General features: G+C 35.5%; 1 protein-coding gene and 1 pseudogene across 1 annotated transcript; one reads left to right on the top strand and one right to left on the bottom strand.

Annotated features, from left to right (window-relative positions):
• Window positions 1-2851: 2851 nt before the first annotated feature.
• LOC120147637 (50S ribosomal protein L12, chloroplastic) lies at window positions 2852-3585 on the top strand. Its single transcript, XM_039160955.1, has one exon. It carries the CDS (start codon window positions 2943-2945, stop codon window positions 3507-3509), a length of 567 nt encoding a protein of 188 aa, XP_039016886.1. The 5' UTR covers window positions 2852-2942; the 3' UTR covers window positions 3510-3585.
• A 620-nt stretch (window positions 3586-4205) lies between these two features.
• On the bottom strand, window positions 4206-13921 carry LOC120147608 (annotated as a pseudogene).
• Window positions 13922-14277: the final 356 nt, after the last annotated feature.

Here is a 14277-nt window from a genome sequence, read left to right as displayed (position 1 = left end):
GATACCTTGAATTATAATGAAAAGTGAAATTATTGTCAACTGCATGTTCTGTCGGGTTTGCGTTTTGGATATGGGATAGAGTAATTGTCACCACTTTAAATCTGTGGCAGTTTTGTAATAGGCTAGCAGCCGGTGTCGACAAGTAATTTAAATGGAATATCATTGAAGATAATATCAAATGGAAAGTGACAAGCTGACGACAATATTATATAAATTATTATTTAGTATATTAATGGTGTGCGTTTTTCTGTCTACAAATAGTTGTAATTCATGGTGACATATCTTTTATTTTTATTTAAATATTAATCAAAAGATACATGTTAATAAATTAAAATTATTTGTAAATAATTTATTATTAACTTATCAAATAATTATTTTATAGGTTAATGTGGTTTTTTTTTAATTTCGTAAGAATTAAGAAACTGTCGTATGTTATGAAATAATTTTTAACCTCACTTATAAAATAAAGATTATTCATATCTCGTAAACTAATTCCTACCTCATAAATTAGTGAAACTTGTTAGATATATTTAACATACTATAAAGTCTATTGCAATACAAAGAATATCTTCGAATATGGTTATGGTTTTATCATCAACCTCACGCTTCAAACTGTTGTTATGGTTAATCTATTCCAACCTAATGCTTCAAATTATTGTTATTGTTGGAACTATCTTGCCACTCTTGTACCTAACCTAATGCCTATTTTTATTGAGGTATTCTGATATCTATTTAAAAATTAAAAGGATAAAGATATGAACTATGATGATATATGAATCAACGTGACTCAACAATAAGATTCTTATGAATGACTTATAGTATAAATTAAGCATGATAGCCATAGATACTTATATGATGTTCAAATTATGCATATGCATTGCTACATGATAATATAGAGTTATAATTTTATTGGTATAGTTATACATAAAGTGATAATTAGATTTGATTTAAAGTGATAATATGGTTAAGAAAGCATTTAGACACATTTAAAAGCATATTGGTATTTTCAACATGCATATATTGTATAAAAAGTACTTGGCATGCTAGATTATTTTCCGTAAATGAATATGATGTTTTGAATAGGTTTAGATGACACATTTTAAATATGAATATGTTCATGTTGGTTGCATGGCAACGGGCCGGGTTCGAACTGGGTATTGGTTCCACCGTCCCCATTTAAAAACTCGTACCGTTTAAAAAACTGCGGGGATTTAAACGGGATCTTCATCGTTTAATCGGAAAAATCGCAGGGAAACAGATATCCCGGTTAGCATAAACGGTTATTTAAACGGGTATCGGGCCGCATATATATATATTTAAATTAAATATAAATATTATATATATATTAATTTAAATTAAATTTATTAATATTATATATATATATATATATAATAATTATTTTTAATATTTATCGGGTCAGATATCAGGCCGGATAATCGGGTAATCGGGGCGGGGATTACCAAACCCGTTCCCATCTCCGTTTAGCATAAACGATTTTCCCTGTCCCCGTCCCCGTTTATCATCCTCGAACCCGACCCGTTTAATTCGATTTTCAGTTTTCCCAGTCGGATTCGAGTTTTTTTTTGACATCCCTAATCTATCAGTGTATCCACCTTACTTTGAAAACGGTTGAATTTGAATTTTATATTAAAGGAATATATTTATAAAATTTCAGCTATAATTAAGCTACTTTATATTCCGCTTGTAACATCCTTGCTCCAATGATATCGTTGGAATTCTGTCCGTCATCGCTTTGCAGTTTATCAATTGATTATTCAAAGCTGTTACTCAATATAAAATCATATTTTCAGCAAAACTCTAGTTCCCTATCACTTGTATTTTTATAAATTTATGACAAATTTTCATTCTAAAAGAAAATGATATTATATTATAATGTCATAATTTATTATGTCTTGAAATTTATAAAAACCATAAATTTTAAAACTAGTCACAATATAATATTTTATATCTAAATTTTAAATTATATTCAATTATTTATTAAAATTTTGCTTTTAATTCAATCACTAATACTGTTATCTATATAATACATTGATACTATTATAATTTCCAGGTTTGTACTTTCTTAAATATACGGTCACAATAATTTCTTCATAGTTAATTATACGATATTCAATATATTTATAAAGAATGCAACCAAATTGGGCGTTTGGTCTAGTGGTATTATTCTTGCATTCGTTGCGAAAAGTCCCAAGTTCGAATCTGTGAATGCGCCAATCTTTCTGCCTCTTATCCTTTACTTTTTTGGGTAAACTGTGCGCTTAGTTCCTAAACTATTATTTTTGTTCAATTTTAGTACTTCATTTTTTTTTTTTTTTCAAAATCAACTTAAGTTTAATTTTTATTATTTTAGTACCACACCATTAAAGCTAACGAATGGGCTGACGTGACATAGCTCAATGGACGAACAATCAATCTGAGTGGTAGACCATGAGAAAATGACAATTTGATCAATATAGTCCAGTTTCAGGTCCATCATATGGTGGACCAGGAAATCAGAGGATGAAAAATTAAAGAGTTCATCAATTTGGAGAGATTGGGACGTTTCTCGTGAAACGGAGGTCAAAATTGCTTTTAGGGGTTGAAAAGGTATAGATTGAAATGTTTGAGGTTCATCGACCGATGGATCGACAACCGACAACTGTAGACACGGCAACTGACAAATCAATCCGTTAAGTTTCTTACGGTGAGATACTAAAATAAAATAAAATCTAAACATTAGGCAGAATTTTAAAATAAAACTGATAATTTAAATACTAAACACGTAGTTTATCCTCTCTCTTTTTCTACAACAGTGGTTTCACTATATATTCACTGTACACACCTAATTTCCTTCCGTTTCCTTACAACCTTATCCGAACACTCCCATCCCCTTTCAATCCAAACAGATAAAAAGAAGAAAAGCACAAGAAAAGAAGATAAAAATGGCTTCCTCAACGCTCTCGACTCTTTCTCTCCGTTCCCCTTCTTATCCGCCACCTACTGCTTCCTCTCTTCTTTCCAAAACCCCTTCTCTCCAATTCCCTCTCCGTTCCGCCGCCCCTCCTAACCTCGCCCACCGCACCATCTTTCTCCGTCCTCCCAACGCAATCGAAGCTCCCGAAAAGATCGAAAAGCTCGGCGCCGAGATCTCTAACCTAACCCTCGAAGAAGCTCGGACCCTTGTTGACTACCTCCAGGAGAAACTCGGTGTCTCCGCCGCTGCATTCGCCCCTGCTGCCGTCGCGGTTGCTGCCCCTGATGCAAGTGATGCTGGAGCGACTGTCGTGGAGGAGAAGACGGAGTTCGATGTTGTGATTGATGAGGTTCCTAGCAATGCGAGGATTGCGGTAATTAAAGCGGTCAGGGCTCTGACGAGTTTGGCGCTGAAAGAAGCGAAGGAGCTGATTGAAGGGTTACCCAAGAAGTTCAAGGAAGGGGTTTCGAAAGAGGAGGCTGATGATGCCAAGAAACAGCTTGAAGAAGCTGGAGCTAAAGTTTCTATTGCTTAGAGAATCTAAATTTTCGACGGGTTATATTTTCGTGTCTATTCTGTTTGTTGAAATGCTCAAGTGAATTTCTCCTTTACGTACATTGTTAGTTTGAGATTTTGTTATTGGATTAGGTTGCATATTGGAGTTGTTCTTCAAATTACAATGTCTATCTATCCAAATCTAAATGCCCTTTGAATTTTAAGTCTGATTACAACGTCAGTTTATGCTAACTTAAGAGGCTCGCATTAATGCTGGACATGTAAAAAGTAACTACTATAAAATATATGAACACACCATCAGGGTTCATGAATGACCACATGCAGATATCAACATGAAATGGTGTCCTCAGAAATTAAATCCAGAGTGAGGTATAAGACATGTCGGATAAGGTAACTTGTCATCCTGTTTTCTATTACTAATTATCTTTGCTCTGGTTTAAGTATATTAGTTGCTGTTAAGATTTTATGGATGTTAAGGTTTGTCATTTGCTGTTACATGAATTAGGATTCTATATATTGATATAGGCAAGGTCCTTTAGTTCTTGTTACCATTTACTCAAATATGGCCTTGCATAAGCTTAGGTAAAGTAAAGCATCAGAAAGGATTATGTAATTTCATCAACTAAAAACTACCACCATGAGTATAGAAGCAAATTTAGTCATCCAACAGGGTACCTGTTAGACAATGAGAAAATCCACAGCCCTTGAAACAAATTCAATCAAATAGAGGGTTTAGGGGAGCTTGTTCTGCTCTGCGCTTGATGCGTACCACGGGGCACTCGGCATGCTTCACACACAAAATTCACTCACAGAATTACCAATATTCCTGGACACACCAAACACCCAATTAAGTTCTTCTAGAGACGAGTATGTCCAAGATTGGAGACATACGGGTGTGAAGGGATGAAAACTTACAGGCAGATATGACCGAATGCTCTACTACCCATGACAAGGAGATCAGGTTGGATCCTCCTTGCTTCGATACAGATAGCGTTCTTTGGATCGCCTGTCACGATCCAGGCCCAGCAATCAACCTAGAGTGGGCAAAATTGTATCAGAACGGGGAACTAAGATTCGAATGTGAAGTTCACTTAAGAATGTAATCTGTTGAAGAATGAAAGATTACCCCAATATCTTTACACCTTTTGACAAAGTGTTCCAGCAAATGAAGCCCTCTTGCATGGTCCCTGTGCTTCATGGCCTCGAAACACTCGGGAGAGGTATATATTTTGGCATTGTCGCCGCTACATGATGGAAAAGAACATATCGAAAGAATAAATCATCACCTCGATTACCTATCATTAATTATTTTGCAACAGTTATTTTACTAACATTGCTATATGTAGACACGGGTTTTTGTCTGAGTTTTTAAAAAATTATTTATTATTAATATTTTTTAATTATTTTACAGGCCAAGTTCAACCCCACCATTTCACAAAACTCATAAAAATAAAAATAAACCATCCAACCACTCACTATTATCTCACCACTACCCTACCATTATCTCCACCACGTTGTCCCCATTTCCCCACTTCCAAGGTAACTACTTTCCCACACCTCTCTGCCTGCACAAGTCTATAAATTATGTCCATTAACAGAACTAGGGGGTGACACAAAACAAACAAAAAGGCAGGGAGGAACAGAAGGAAAGACAATTCATTCACCTGCACTCACGGGTTGCAAGGGTTTATGGGTGTGTAATGTTGTCGGTGGTGGTACTGGATCTGGTCTGGGATCTTTGTTGGAGCGTCTGTCAGTTGATTATTGGAAAAATTCGAAGCTCGGGCTCAGTCTGCAAGAACTGCTACAAAAGTAAATGAGATGGTGGGAAATGTCAACACTAGTAGTGTTTTAACAGCTTTTGAGAAGATGGAAGATAAAGTTTTGGCAATGGAGTCTGACGCTGAAGCTCTTGGGCAGTTATCCACCAATGATCTTGACGGGAAGGTATTGACTACCTTGCTTTTAGTTTTACAATCTTTAAATCCAAATATAAACTTTCCATGGCCAAATTTCCATTGTCGGATGTAATCATTTGCATTAATTGTTGGCAATGACCATTATAGGGCCAATTTTAACAATGTTAATGGGTTTTTGTGGGTGTAACCATGAAATGCCAACTTAGCTTTTGGCTTGGTTATACTGACTCGAATTATTTTGAAATCAAAGCTTACTTTCTGAAATATTTTCTGTGAGTTTATCCAAGAATATGAAATATGGAACAAAGAACGCTCCTGCTCTATTGATTTACTTGTTGTCATTTGCTAACATCAGACTTTTTGAAATTCAACAACGTTTTGGTGTTGTAAGTTCTCTGAGTTCAGTTGTTTAAATGTATGATAGCCTAGAATACATTTCAACACTTGTACAAAAGTGTTTGTGTATTCCATGATTATAATTCCCAACAGGAAGGTTAATGGAACCAAATTGTTATTGTTGAACCGATAGTCTTCAAATTACTTACCTTTGTTGGACCACACTGTTAATAGTATTCGTATTTATTTATTTATTTATTTTGATTCTTAATCTAACATTTTTTTATCTTTTTTTCCCAACCCAATCAAAGGTAAGTAATTCGAATTTAATTTTTAAATTTTAATTTTAATTTTTCGCAACTAAGACAACTGACAAATTAATTGGTACCGAAAGGGCGGTTTAAGGGTGCTAATCCTTCATTGACCGTAACCGACTCCCGAACCCGACACATTTATGGTAAAACGCAGATCAGGTAATATGGTGTCCGATCCACCTAATTATTTTTAAATGATCGGTGGCGACTCTAATCCATTTTATTCAAGTCGTTGCCCAATTCTGGGCTCACCTGAAAGACGGTCGCGACAGTTTGGCGACTCCACTGGGGACATAAGTCATGCCAAAATTAAATTCATGTTGTTGTTTTTAGCGAAAATTACAAGTTAAAATTTTAATTTATTTATTTGATTCCAATTATTTATTTTTGATTATTTTTCAAGTAAACAGTTGTACTGACGTTTTTTCAATAATTTCATATTTTTGAAAAAGTTTTCATATCTGACCCTGTACCCGAGCTTCAAACCCTTTTAAGTGGGGTGAAAGTGATGCCTTCGTGGGAATTTATTATCCGTATGGGTCTAGCAAGTAACCTTCGGGATTCATATACTTTATGCTTTCATGTGAATTTATTCTCCATATGGACATAAGGGAATGTTTCCTCTCGAGTTTAACTTAGTCCACACAAGCCTGTGATGAGTTTAGGATTAAGGGTCTGCAAGCCCAATGGGGCACCAGCAAGGAGAACTCGGGTACCTTTTTTAGAACCTAAATCGGGGGACTACAAGGAATTAGAACCCACCCCAAAATCTCATTTCAAACCCTAGGATCCCTGACTTATTTCTTGCTTTATTTTTCTGTTCAAAGCATGCGAACTAGACAAATATGCGGATAAGATTTGTTTGAAATTAGCATGCGAGATAGAGATCATGTATGGGTAGGAATAATAAACATGTTGGGTAGATATCATGTGGGGTGGGACTTTTCATTTTCATCATTTTTTATCCTTATCTCACTAACTTTTTCCTTTCATTTTTGTTCTTTTACATTTTTTTATCATTTTCATCATTCAAAATAGGTGTTGATCCACCAAAAATGTGTTCGTTAAACGTAAATAATCTGCATTAATGGACAAAGGAGTTATAATACAAGAGGTGAAAAACACAAAAGTCCAATTCAGAAGGGTCTGGGATTTACGCCGAGCACACACCATAAGTCAACTTTTTGAGTTGACAAAAATTTGTTGGGGCATACAAGAAAAAGGTCACTAACCTGGAGAATCCCTTCAAAGATAACAAGAACAAGATGGTGAAACCCTAGCTAAGCTGGAGACCACTATTGACAAATTCTAGAAGCAAGCTTTTTCTATCGATGGAGGACTCTAATGGCACTTTCGTTAGGAACAAACTCAACAGAGAGTGAAAGTTGTAGATGCAGTCCTTCGAGACTTTTTTGGGGCAAGCAACTCGTCACTTGCACAGTTTAGCCAGAGAAGCCAGAATGGTCCAACAGGGTATTCAACCAGTGACAGAAGAAGGCAGAAGATGAATCAATCTGTTAGAAGCAGTTCGGGGTCTATACTTTTAAAATATTTTTTGTCTCTTAAGACGTAACACTTTTGTCCCCAATAAGGATTATTTACAATAACAGACACGTTTTTTTGGATCAATGCCTCGAACATTTCATGCATCATGCATTCTTGCATATTTCACATAATTTTTCTTTCTTTTTTCATTACATCCACAAGAATTAACAAAAAAATTCATAAATAAAAGGGTACAAACACTGGAGGTACCACCTCAAGCAAGGACACTCTCGAAGTAGAAATTTGTGTGTCTGAAGGTATTTCATTAGAAGCCATGACAAGTGAAACAATTGATAAATGGGAAGCAAGTGCAGATGAATGCCATAATCCTCAAAATAGTGGGACATCCTATTGAGGATTTATTCCATTTTGCAGCGTCCTGTTTGGAGTTGTTTTTTTAACATTCTCATATTTAGTTTTGTAACTTATTTTTGAACTTTGACATATTTCTTTTTATGAGGACATTTCAATCAATTTGTGCTGAGCATTGAATTAAATTTACAACTTGAAATTCTTTGAATATCAACTAAATTAAAAACTCTGTAAATGATTCAGAGTTACATATCTTTGACAAAGTAATAAAACAAAGGACTTTGACCTTACCCAGAGGATACGCTCGAACACCATACATTTCTCTTACAAGAACCACGATAGCCTTCTCCTATCATAAAGAAACGAAAAAGAGGCTTGGTATTTAGGTGTGCATAGGTGCGGACAACATGGGGCATCTTTTATTACTATATTTTTTGTTTAAGACGTTTAATGATGATTATGATCTTTACATATGAAATAGTCGAGTAGGTGAATCTAGTTTAGGTCAGTTGCTCGGAAATTGAACTCTAAAAATGAAATTTTTGACTTTCAACAAACACCTAGACTATAACAGATTTTTGTTAACAATCTTAAGAAATTAAATCCGTAAAGCTGAGCTATTCCACTAAGGCAATTGGTTACAGAGGAAACTCGAAAGCCCTGACTTTATGAATAGATTGCATTCAAACCATGACATTGCTCAGACACTTGACAATTCGGTGTTTGCTCCACCGTTTTTGTCAAGCCGAAGACTTTGTGATGAGATGAACCCTTCAGTTAAACCTGATAAAAGTGATTATAATATTAAGTTGTCCCTCTAAAACAATTGGTTAAACGCCCTAGCTTGATGGATTCGGCTAGCCAGAAAATGGCAAATTAAATCAAATTTATCTAAACAAGAAATTTTCGGTAATGATGGACTAAGGGAGTTAAGGAACACCTGCTATAGTCAATTTCACACGAGCACTCAACAATTTTATTTTTAGACCGATATTTTTGCGCTGCCTTTGTTAGAGGAGCCTACAAAGCTTGAACAAATGGAAGATTTCAGAGGACCGAAATAGAAGGTTTAGTAATTGATAACACTAGTTGCGTTATTTTGTCTGCATCTAATTAAAATGCTAAGCCAAAGAAAAAACATGTTGCAATAACCAAAAAATGGCATTTTTTATGGCTGAAACCGTAGGTCAACCTAAAGCCAACTCATCTACTTGAATATTTGTCAAAGAGCTATAACTATGGAAGCATTAAAAGATCTATTGATTCCTTTGATATTCTTTGAACTCATGTTTATGATTCGATTACAAGCCTGGATTATGGGCAATGTTTTACAGAAATTCTTACATTTTTATATCTTTTTTTCTCTTCCCCCTAAAATAAGAGAAATGGGAAAAATATTTTCAAACAGAACAGTCTCAAATGTGAAAGGTCCTAAAGGTGCTAAGGTTCATTTTGCCTCTCTTGAAGAAAGAACGAATAAATGCCAAATTTCGAGCATTTCACAAGACAATCAGTCCGAGAGATCAGAAAGAACTTGTGACATTACCAATAACCTGAGAAGAAAAAGGGGCATGGTCGATTATAAGGACAAGACCAGCAGACAAAAATGAGGCTCCATCCAAGAGATAAAACAGAATTAATTCATGTTGTATGCATCTAAGACATAATTAAGAGCATCACATTTATCATTTTTAGCATACATAATTTTTTTGCAGTTTTTGAGTCAAGTTTCAACTTCGAGACAAAAGATACTCGATTCAAAAGCACATTCAAAAGTTGATGGTGGTTGCTTGACTTCACAGCGAATGCGCGACTGTCTGATGACAAACAACTTTTCAAGTTTCGTTCAGAGTCAATTTCAACTTCACGGCGAAGGATATTGGACTCGAAACAATACAAGCTTGGATTTCAACTTCACGACGAATGATATTCAAGTTAAGGCTCAACTTCACAACGAAGGGGCCATCCACAGTTTCAACTTCACGACGAAGGGAATCGTGCTCATTAGTAACATTCATCTTCAGCTTGGATTTCAACTTCACGATGAATGATATTCAAGTTAAGGCTCAACTTCACAACAAATGGGCCATCCACGGTTTCAACTTCACGACGAAGGGAATCGTGCTCACCAGTAACATTCATCTTTAGATTGGATTTCAACTTCATGACGAAGGATATCCAATTCAAGACTCAACTTCATAACGAAGAGGCCATCAACGGTTTCAACTTCACGACGAAGGGAATTATACCCACCAGCAACATTCATCTTCAGGTTGGATTTCAACTTCCCGACGAAGGATGCCCAATTAAAAGCTCAATTTCACAACGAATGACCCATCCACGATTTCAACTTCACGAAGAAGGTTATTGTGCCCGATAAAGTGATTTAGCGTCACAACAAACATGCCATCCACAAATTTGACTTCCTTAAGTCAACGATTAGAGCTTATGAAATGATTTCTTTAACATGCAGGAACAAGCAGATAATAGATCGCCTTTGAGATTGTTTCTCTCGAAACAAGGGGTTGTCTCGCTTGAGACTAATTTACTCAAAACAAAATTTTGTCTCTCTTCAGATAGTTTCTCTTGAAACAAATTTTGTCTCTCTTGAGATAGTTTCCCTTGAAACAAAATCTTTGAATATCTTTTACATTAAACAAATTTTGTCTCCCTTGAGACAATTTATTTTGGAACAAAGTTTTGTCTCTCTTGAGACAATTTCTCTTGAAACAAATTTTGTCTTTGTCTCTCTTGAAACAAATTTTGTCTCTCTTGAGACGGTTTCCCTTGAAACAAAATCTTTGAATATGTTTTCCTTGAAACAAATTTCGTCTCCCTTGAGACTGTTTCTTTAGAAATAAGTTTTGTCTCTCTTGAGACAATTTCCCTTGAAACAAAGTTTTGTCTCTCTTGAGACAATTTCTCTTGAAACACCAACCTTTGAATATATTTCTCTTGAAATAAAATTTTGTCTCCCTGGAGACAGTTTCTCTTGAAACACAAAAAAACCTTTGAAATCGTTTCTCTTGAAACATAAAAAAAACTTGAAATCGTTTCTCTTGGAAAAAAACCTTTGAAAATGTCTCTTGAAACACAAAGACATTCGAGTTCGACTACACTCAGCTTCGAGGGCACATCATTTGCAGCATAACTCAAGGCTAGAAGGGTTATCTGCAAAGACCTTAGAGTTCGATTCTATTCAGCTCAAAGGTGCATCATTTGCAGCATAGCTTAAGGCAAGAAGAGCTATCTGCCAAAGACCCTCGAGTTCGATTACACTTAGCTTCAAGGGCACATCATTTGCAGAATAACTCAAGGCTAGAAGGGTTATCTGCCAAAGACCTTAGAGTTCGATTCCATTCAGCTCAAAGGCATATCATTTACAACATAACTCAAGGCTAGAAGGGTTATCTGCCAACCAAAGATCTTCGAGTTCGACTACGCTCAGCTCTAAGGCACATCACTTGCAACATAGCTCAAGGCAAGAAGGGCTATTTGCCAACAAAAGACCTTCGAGTTCGAATACTCTCAGCTCCAAGGCACATCATTTTCATTATAGCTTAAGGTGAGAAGGGCTATCTGCCAACCAAAGTCCTTCGAGTTCGATTACATTCAACTCAGAGGCAAATCAAATTTACAACATAACTCAAGACGAGAAGGGCTATATGTCAACAAAAACTGACGAGTTCGATTTTATTTAGCTCGATGACAGCAAGAAACTACTTTCTGGAAGAATTTCAAGCCGAAATCTTTAAACCGAGAAGAAGACAAAGGCCCAATTCCAGGAAGCTCAATCACATTTGAGAGGACCGAACAAAAAATTGATTATTTTTTTTCGTCTTTGTCCTATTTTTGTTAACACAAAATTGTGCAAAGAAGGGCAGCTGTAGACACTCGTTTTTGTCCAGGTTTTAAAAAAATTATTTATTATTATTTATTTATTATTATTATTATTTATTAATATTTTTTTTATTTTGCAGGGCCATGTTCAATGCCACCATTTCACAAAACTCATAGAAATAAAAATAAATCATCTAACCACCCACCATTATCTCACCACTACCCTAACATTATCTCCACCACGTTGTCCCCATTTCCCCACTTCCAAGGTAACTACTTTCCCACACCTCTCTGTATGCACACGTCTATAAATTATGTCCATTAATATAACTAAAAAGGAGCTGACACAAACACACAAAAAAGGCAGGGAGGAACAGAAGGAAAGACAGTTCATTCACCTGCACTCACGGGTTGCAAGGGTTTATGGTGTTTAATGTTGTCGGTGGTGGTACTGGATCTGGTCTGGGATCTTTGTTGGAGCGTCTGTCAGTTGATTATTGGAAAAATTCGAAGCTCGGGCTCAGTCTGCAAGAACTGCTACAAAAGTAAATGAGATGGTGGGAAATGTCAACACTAGTAGTGTTTTAACATCTTTTGAGAAGATGGAAGATAAAGTTTTGGCACATCTTTTGAGAAGATGGAAGATAAAGTTTTGGCAATGGAGTCTGACGCTGAAGCTCTTGGGCAGTTATCCACCAATGATCTTGACGGGAAGGTATTGACTACCTTGCTTTTAGTTTTACAATCTTTAAATCCAATATAAACTTTCCATGGCCAAATTTCCATTGTCGGATGTAATCATTTGCACTAATTGTTGGCAATGACCATTATAGGGCCAATTTTAACAATGTTAATGGGTTTTTGTGGGTGTAACCATGAAATGCCAACTTAGCTTTTGGCTTGGTTATACTGACTCGAATTATTTTGAAATCAAAGCTTACTTTCTGAAATATTTTTTGTGAGTTTATCCAAGAATATGAAATATGGAACAAAGAACGCTCCTGCTCTATTGATTTACTTGTTGTCATTTGCTAACATCAGACTTTTTGAAATTCAACAACGTTTTGGTGTTGTAAGTTCTCTGAGTTCAGTTGTTTAAATGTATGATAGCCTAGAATACATTTCAACACTTGTACAAAAGTGTTTGTGTATTCCATGATTATAATTCCCAACAGGAAGGTTAATGGAACCAAATTGTTATTGTTGAACCGATAGTCTTCAAATTACTTACCTTTGTTGGACCATACTGTTAATAGTATTCGTATTTATTTATTTGTTTATTTTGATTCTTAATCTAACATTTTTTTATCTTTTTTTTCCAACCCAATCAAAGGTAAGTAATTCGAATTTAATTTTTAAATTTTAATTTTAATTTTTCGCAACTAAGACAACTGACAAATTAATTGGTACCGAAAGGGCGGTTTAAGGGTGCTAATAATTCCTTGACCGTAACCGACTCCTGAACCCGACACATTTATGGTAAAACGCAAATTAGGTAATATGGTGTCCGATCTACCTAATTATTTTTAAATGATCGGTGGCGACTCTAATCAATTTTATTCAAGTCGTTGCCCAATTCTGGGCTCACCTGAAAGACGGTCGCAACACTGTACTTTGAACTCCTATCTGCAACTTTATCAAGCCAATTTTTAAAAAGATTCAAGAAACGATCGGTATTTTATTCCAAAATGCATTTGCATGCTTTTAACATTAGTGCATAGAAACGTTGGTTTTCTTTTTATCAGTGGCCAAACAAATTATTTTCTTTGCAACCAAACAACATAAAAAAAGATTCAAGAAACGATCAATCAAACCTAACATCCGCCATTCATAAATCATACCTCTTAAATCAGAAAATCAACATGATTTCGACAAATTCAAGCATACAAACACGAACAGCATTATCACAGTCTAAAAACCCCTAACAAAATCATGCCCTTACAGAAAGCTTGATCAGATGGAACATGGAGGAGGAGAAGCTCGAAATCAGAAACGTTCGATCGAATGATCTTTTGAATAGTCCACTCAAAAGCTCCTACGCTACTTATGGAAGCGTATGGGTAACCACCGAGACTTGACACGTCCACTGCCAACATTATCCGAGTCACATTTGCCTCGCTTCTTGTCGCCATCTTTTCTACGTGCTACTCACTGAGTAACTACTCGGAACTCGATTTCTGTTCGTCTCTCTAAGCTTTTCTTGGAACTGTCTAGCTTTCCAAGACTCAAATGAAAAAGGGCTCAGCCAGGTAAAGGTCAAAACGTGGAAGGATAGCGCGCAATTCACATAACGTATACGATGAATATTAGGATTAATTATAAAATAAGTGTTCGAATTATCTCTTTTTCTATTTAGGTGGGTTTTTTGTTGGCTAACATTTTTAATATTACCATTTTAGGTAACTCGTTTGACGTGATCTTTTAAAAAATCCATCAATTACTCAAAACGTCTCATATTTATAATTTTTTAAAAAATTATATTAAAAAACTTAAAATTATTAGTTTAAAAAAAATCTTCAAA

This window comes from Hibiscus syriacus, unplaced genomic scaffold, assembly GCF_006381635.1.
Source record: "Hibiscus syriacus cultivar Baekdansim isolate YM2019G1 unplaced genomic scaffold, ASM638163v2 tig00110940_pilon, whole genome shotgun sequence".
NCBI lineage: Eukaryota > Viridiplantae > Streptophyta > Magnoliopsida > Malvales > Malvaceae > Hibiscus > Hibiscus syriacus.
Note: the sequence above shows the minus strand (reverse complement) of the source record. Positions and strands in the feature narration are given on the sequence as shown.

Excerpts from the sequence above, each read along its gene's own strand:
- LOC120147637 (XM_039160955.1), top strand. The coding sequence starts at position 2,943 with ATGGCTTCCTCAACGCTCTCGACTCTTTCTCTCCGTTCCCCTTCTTAT.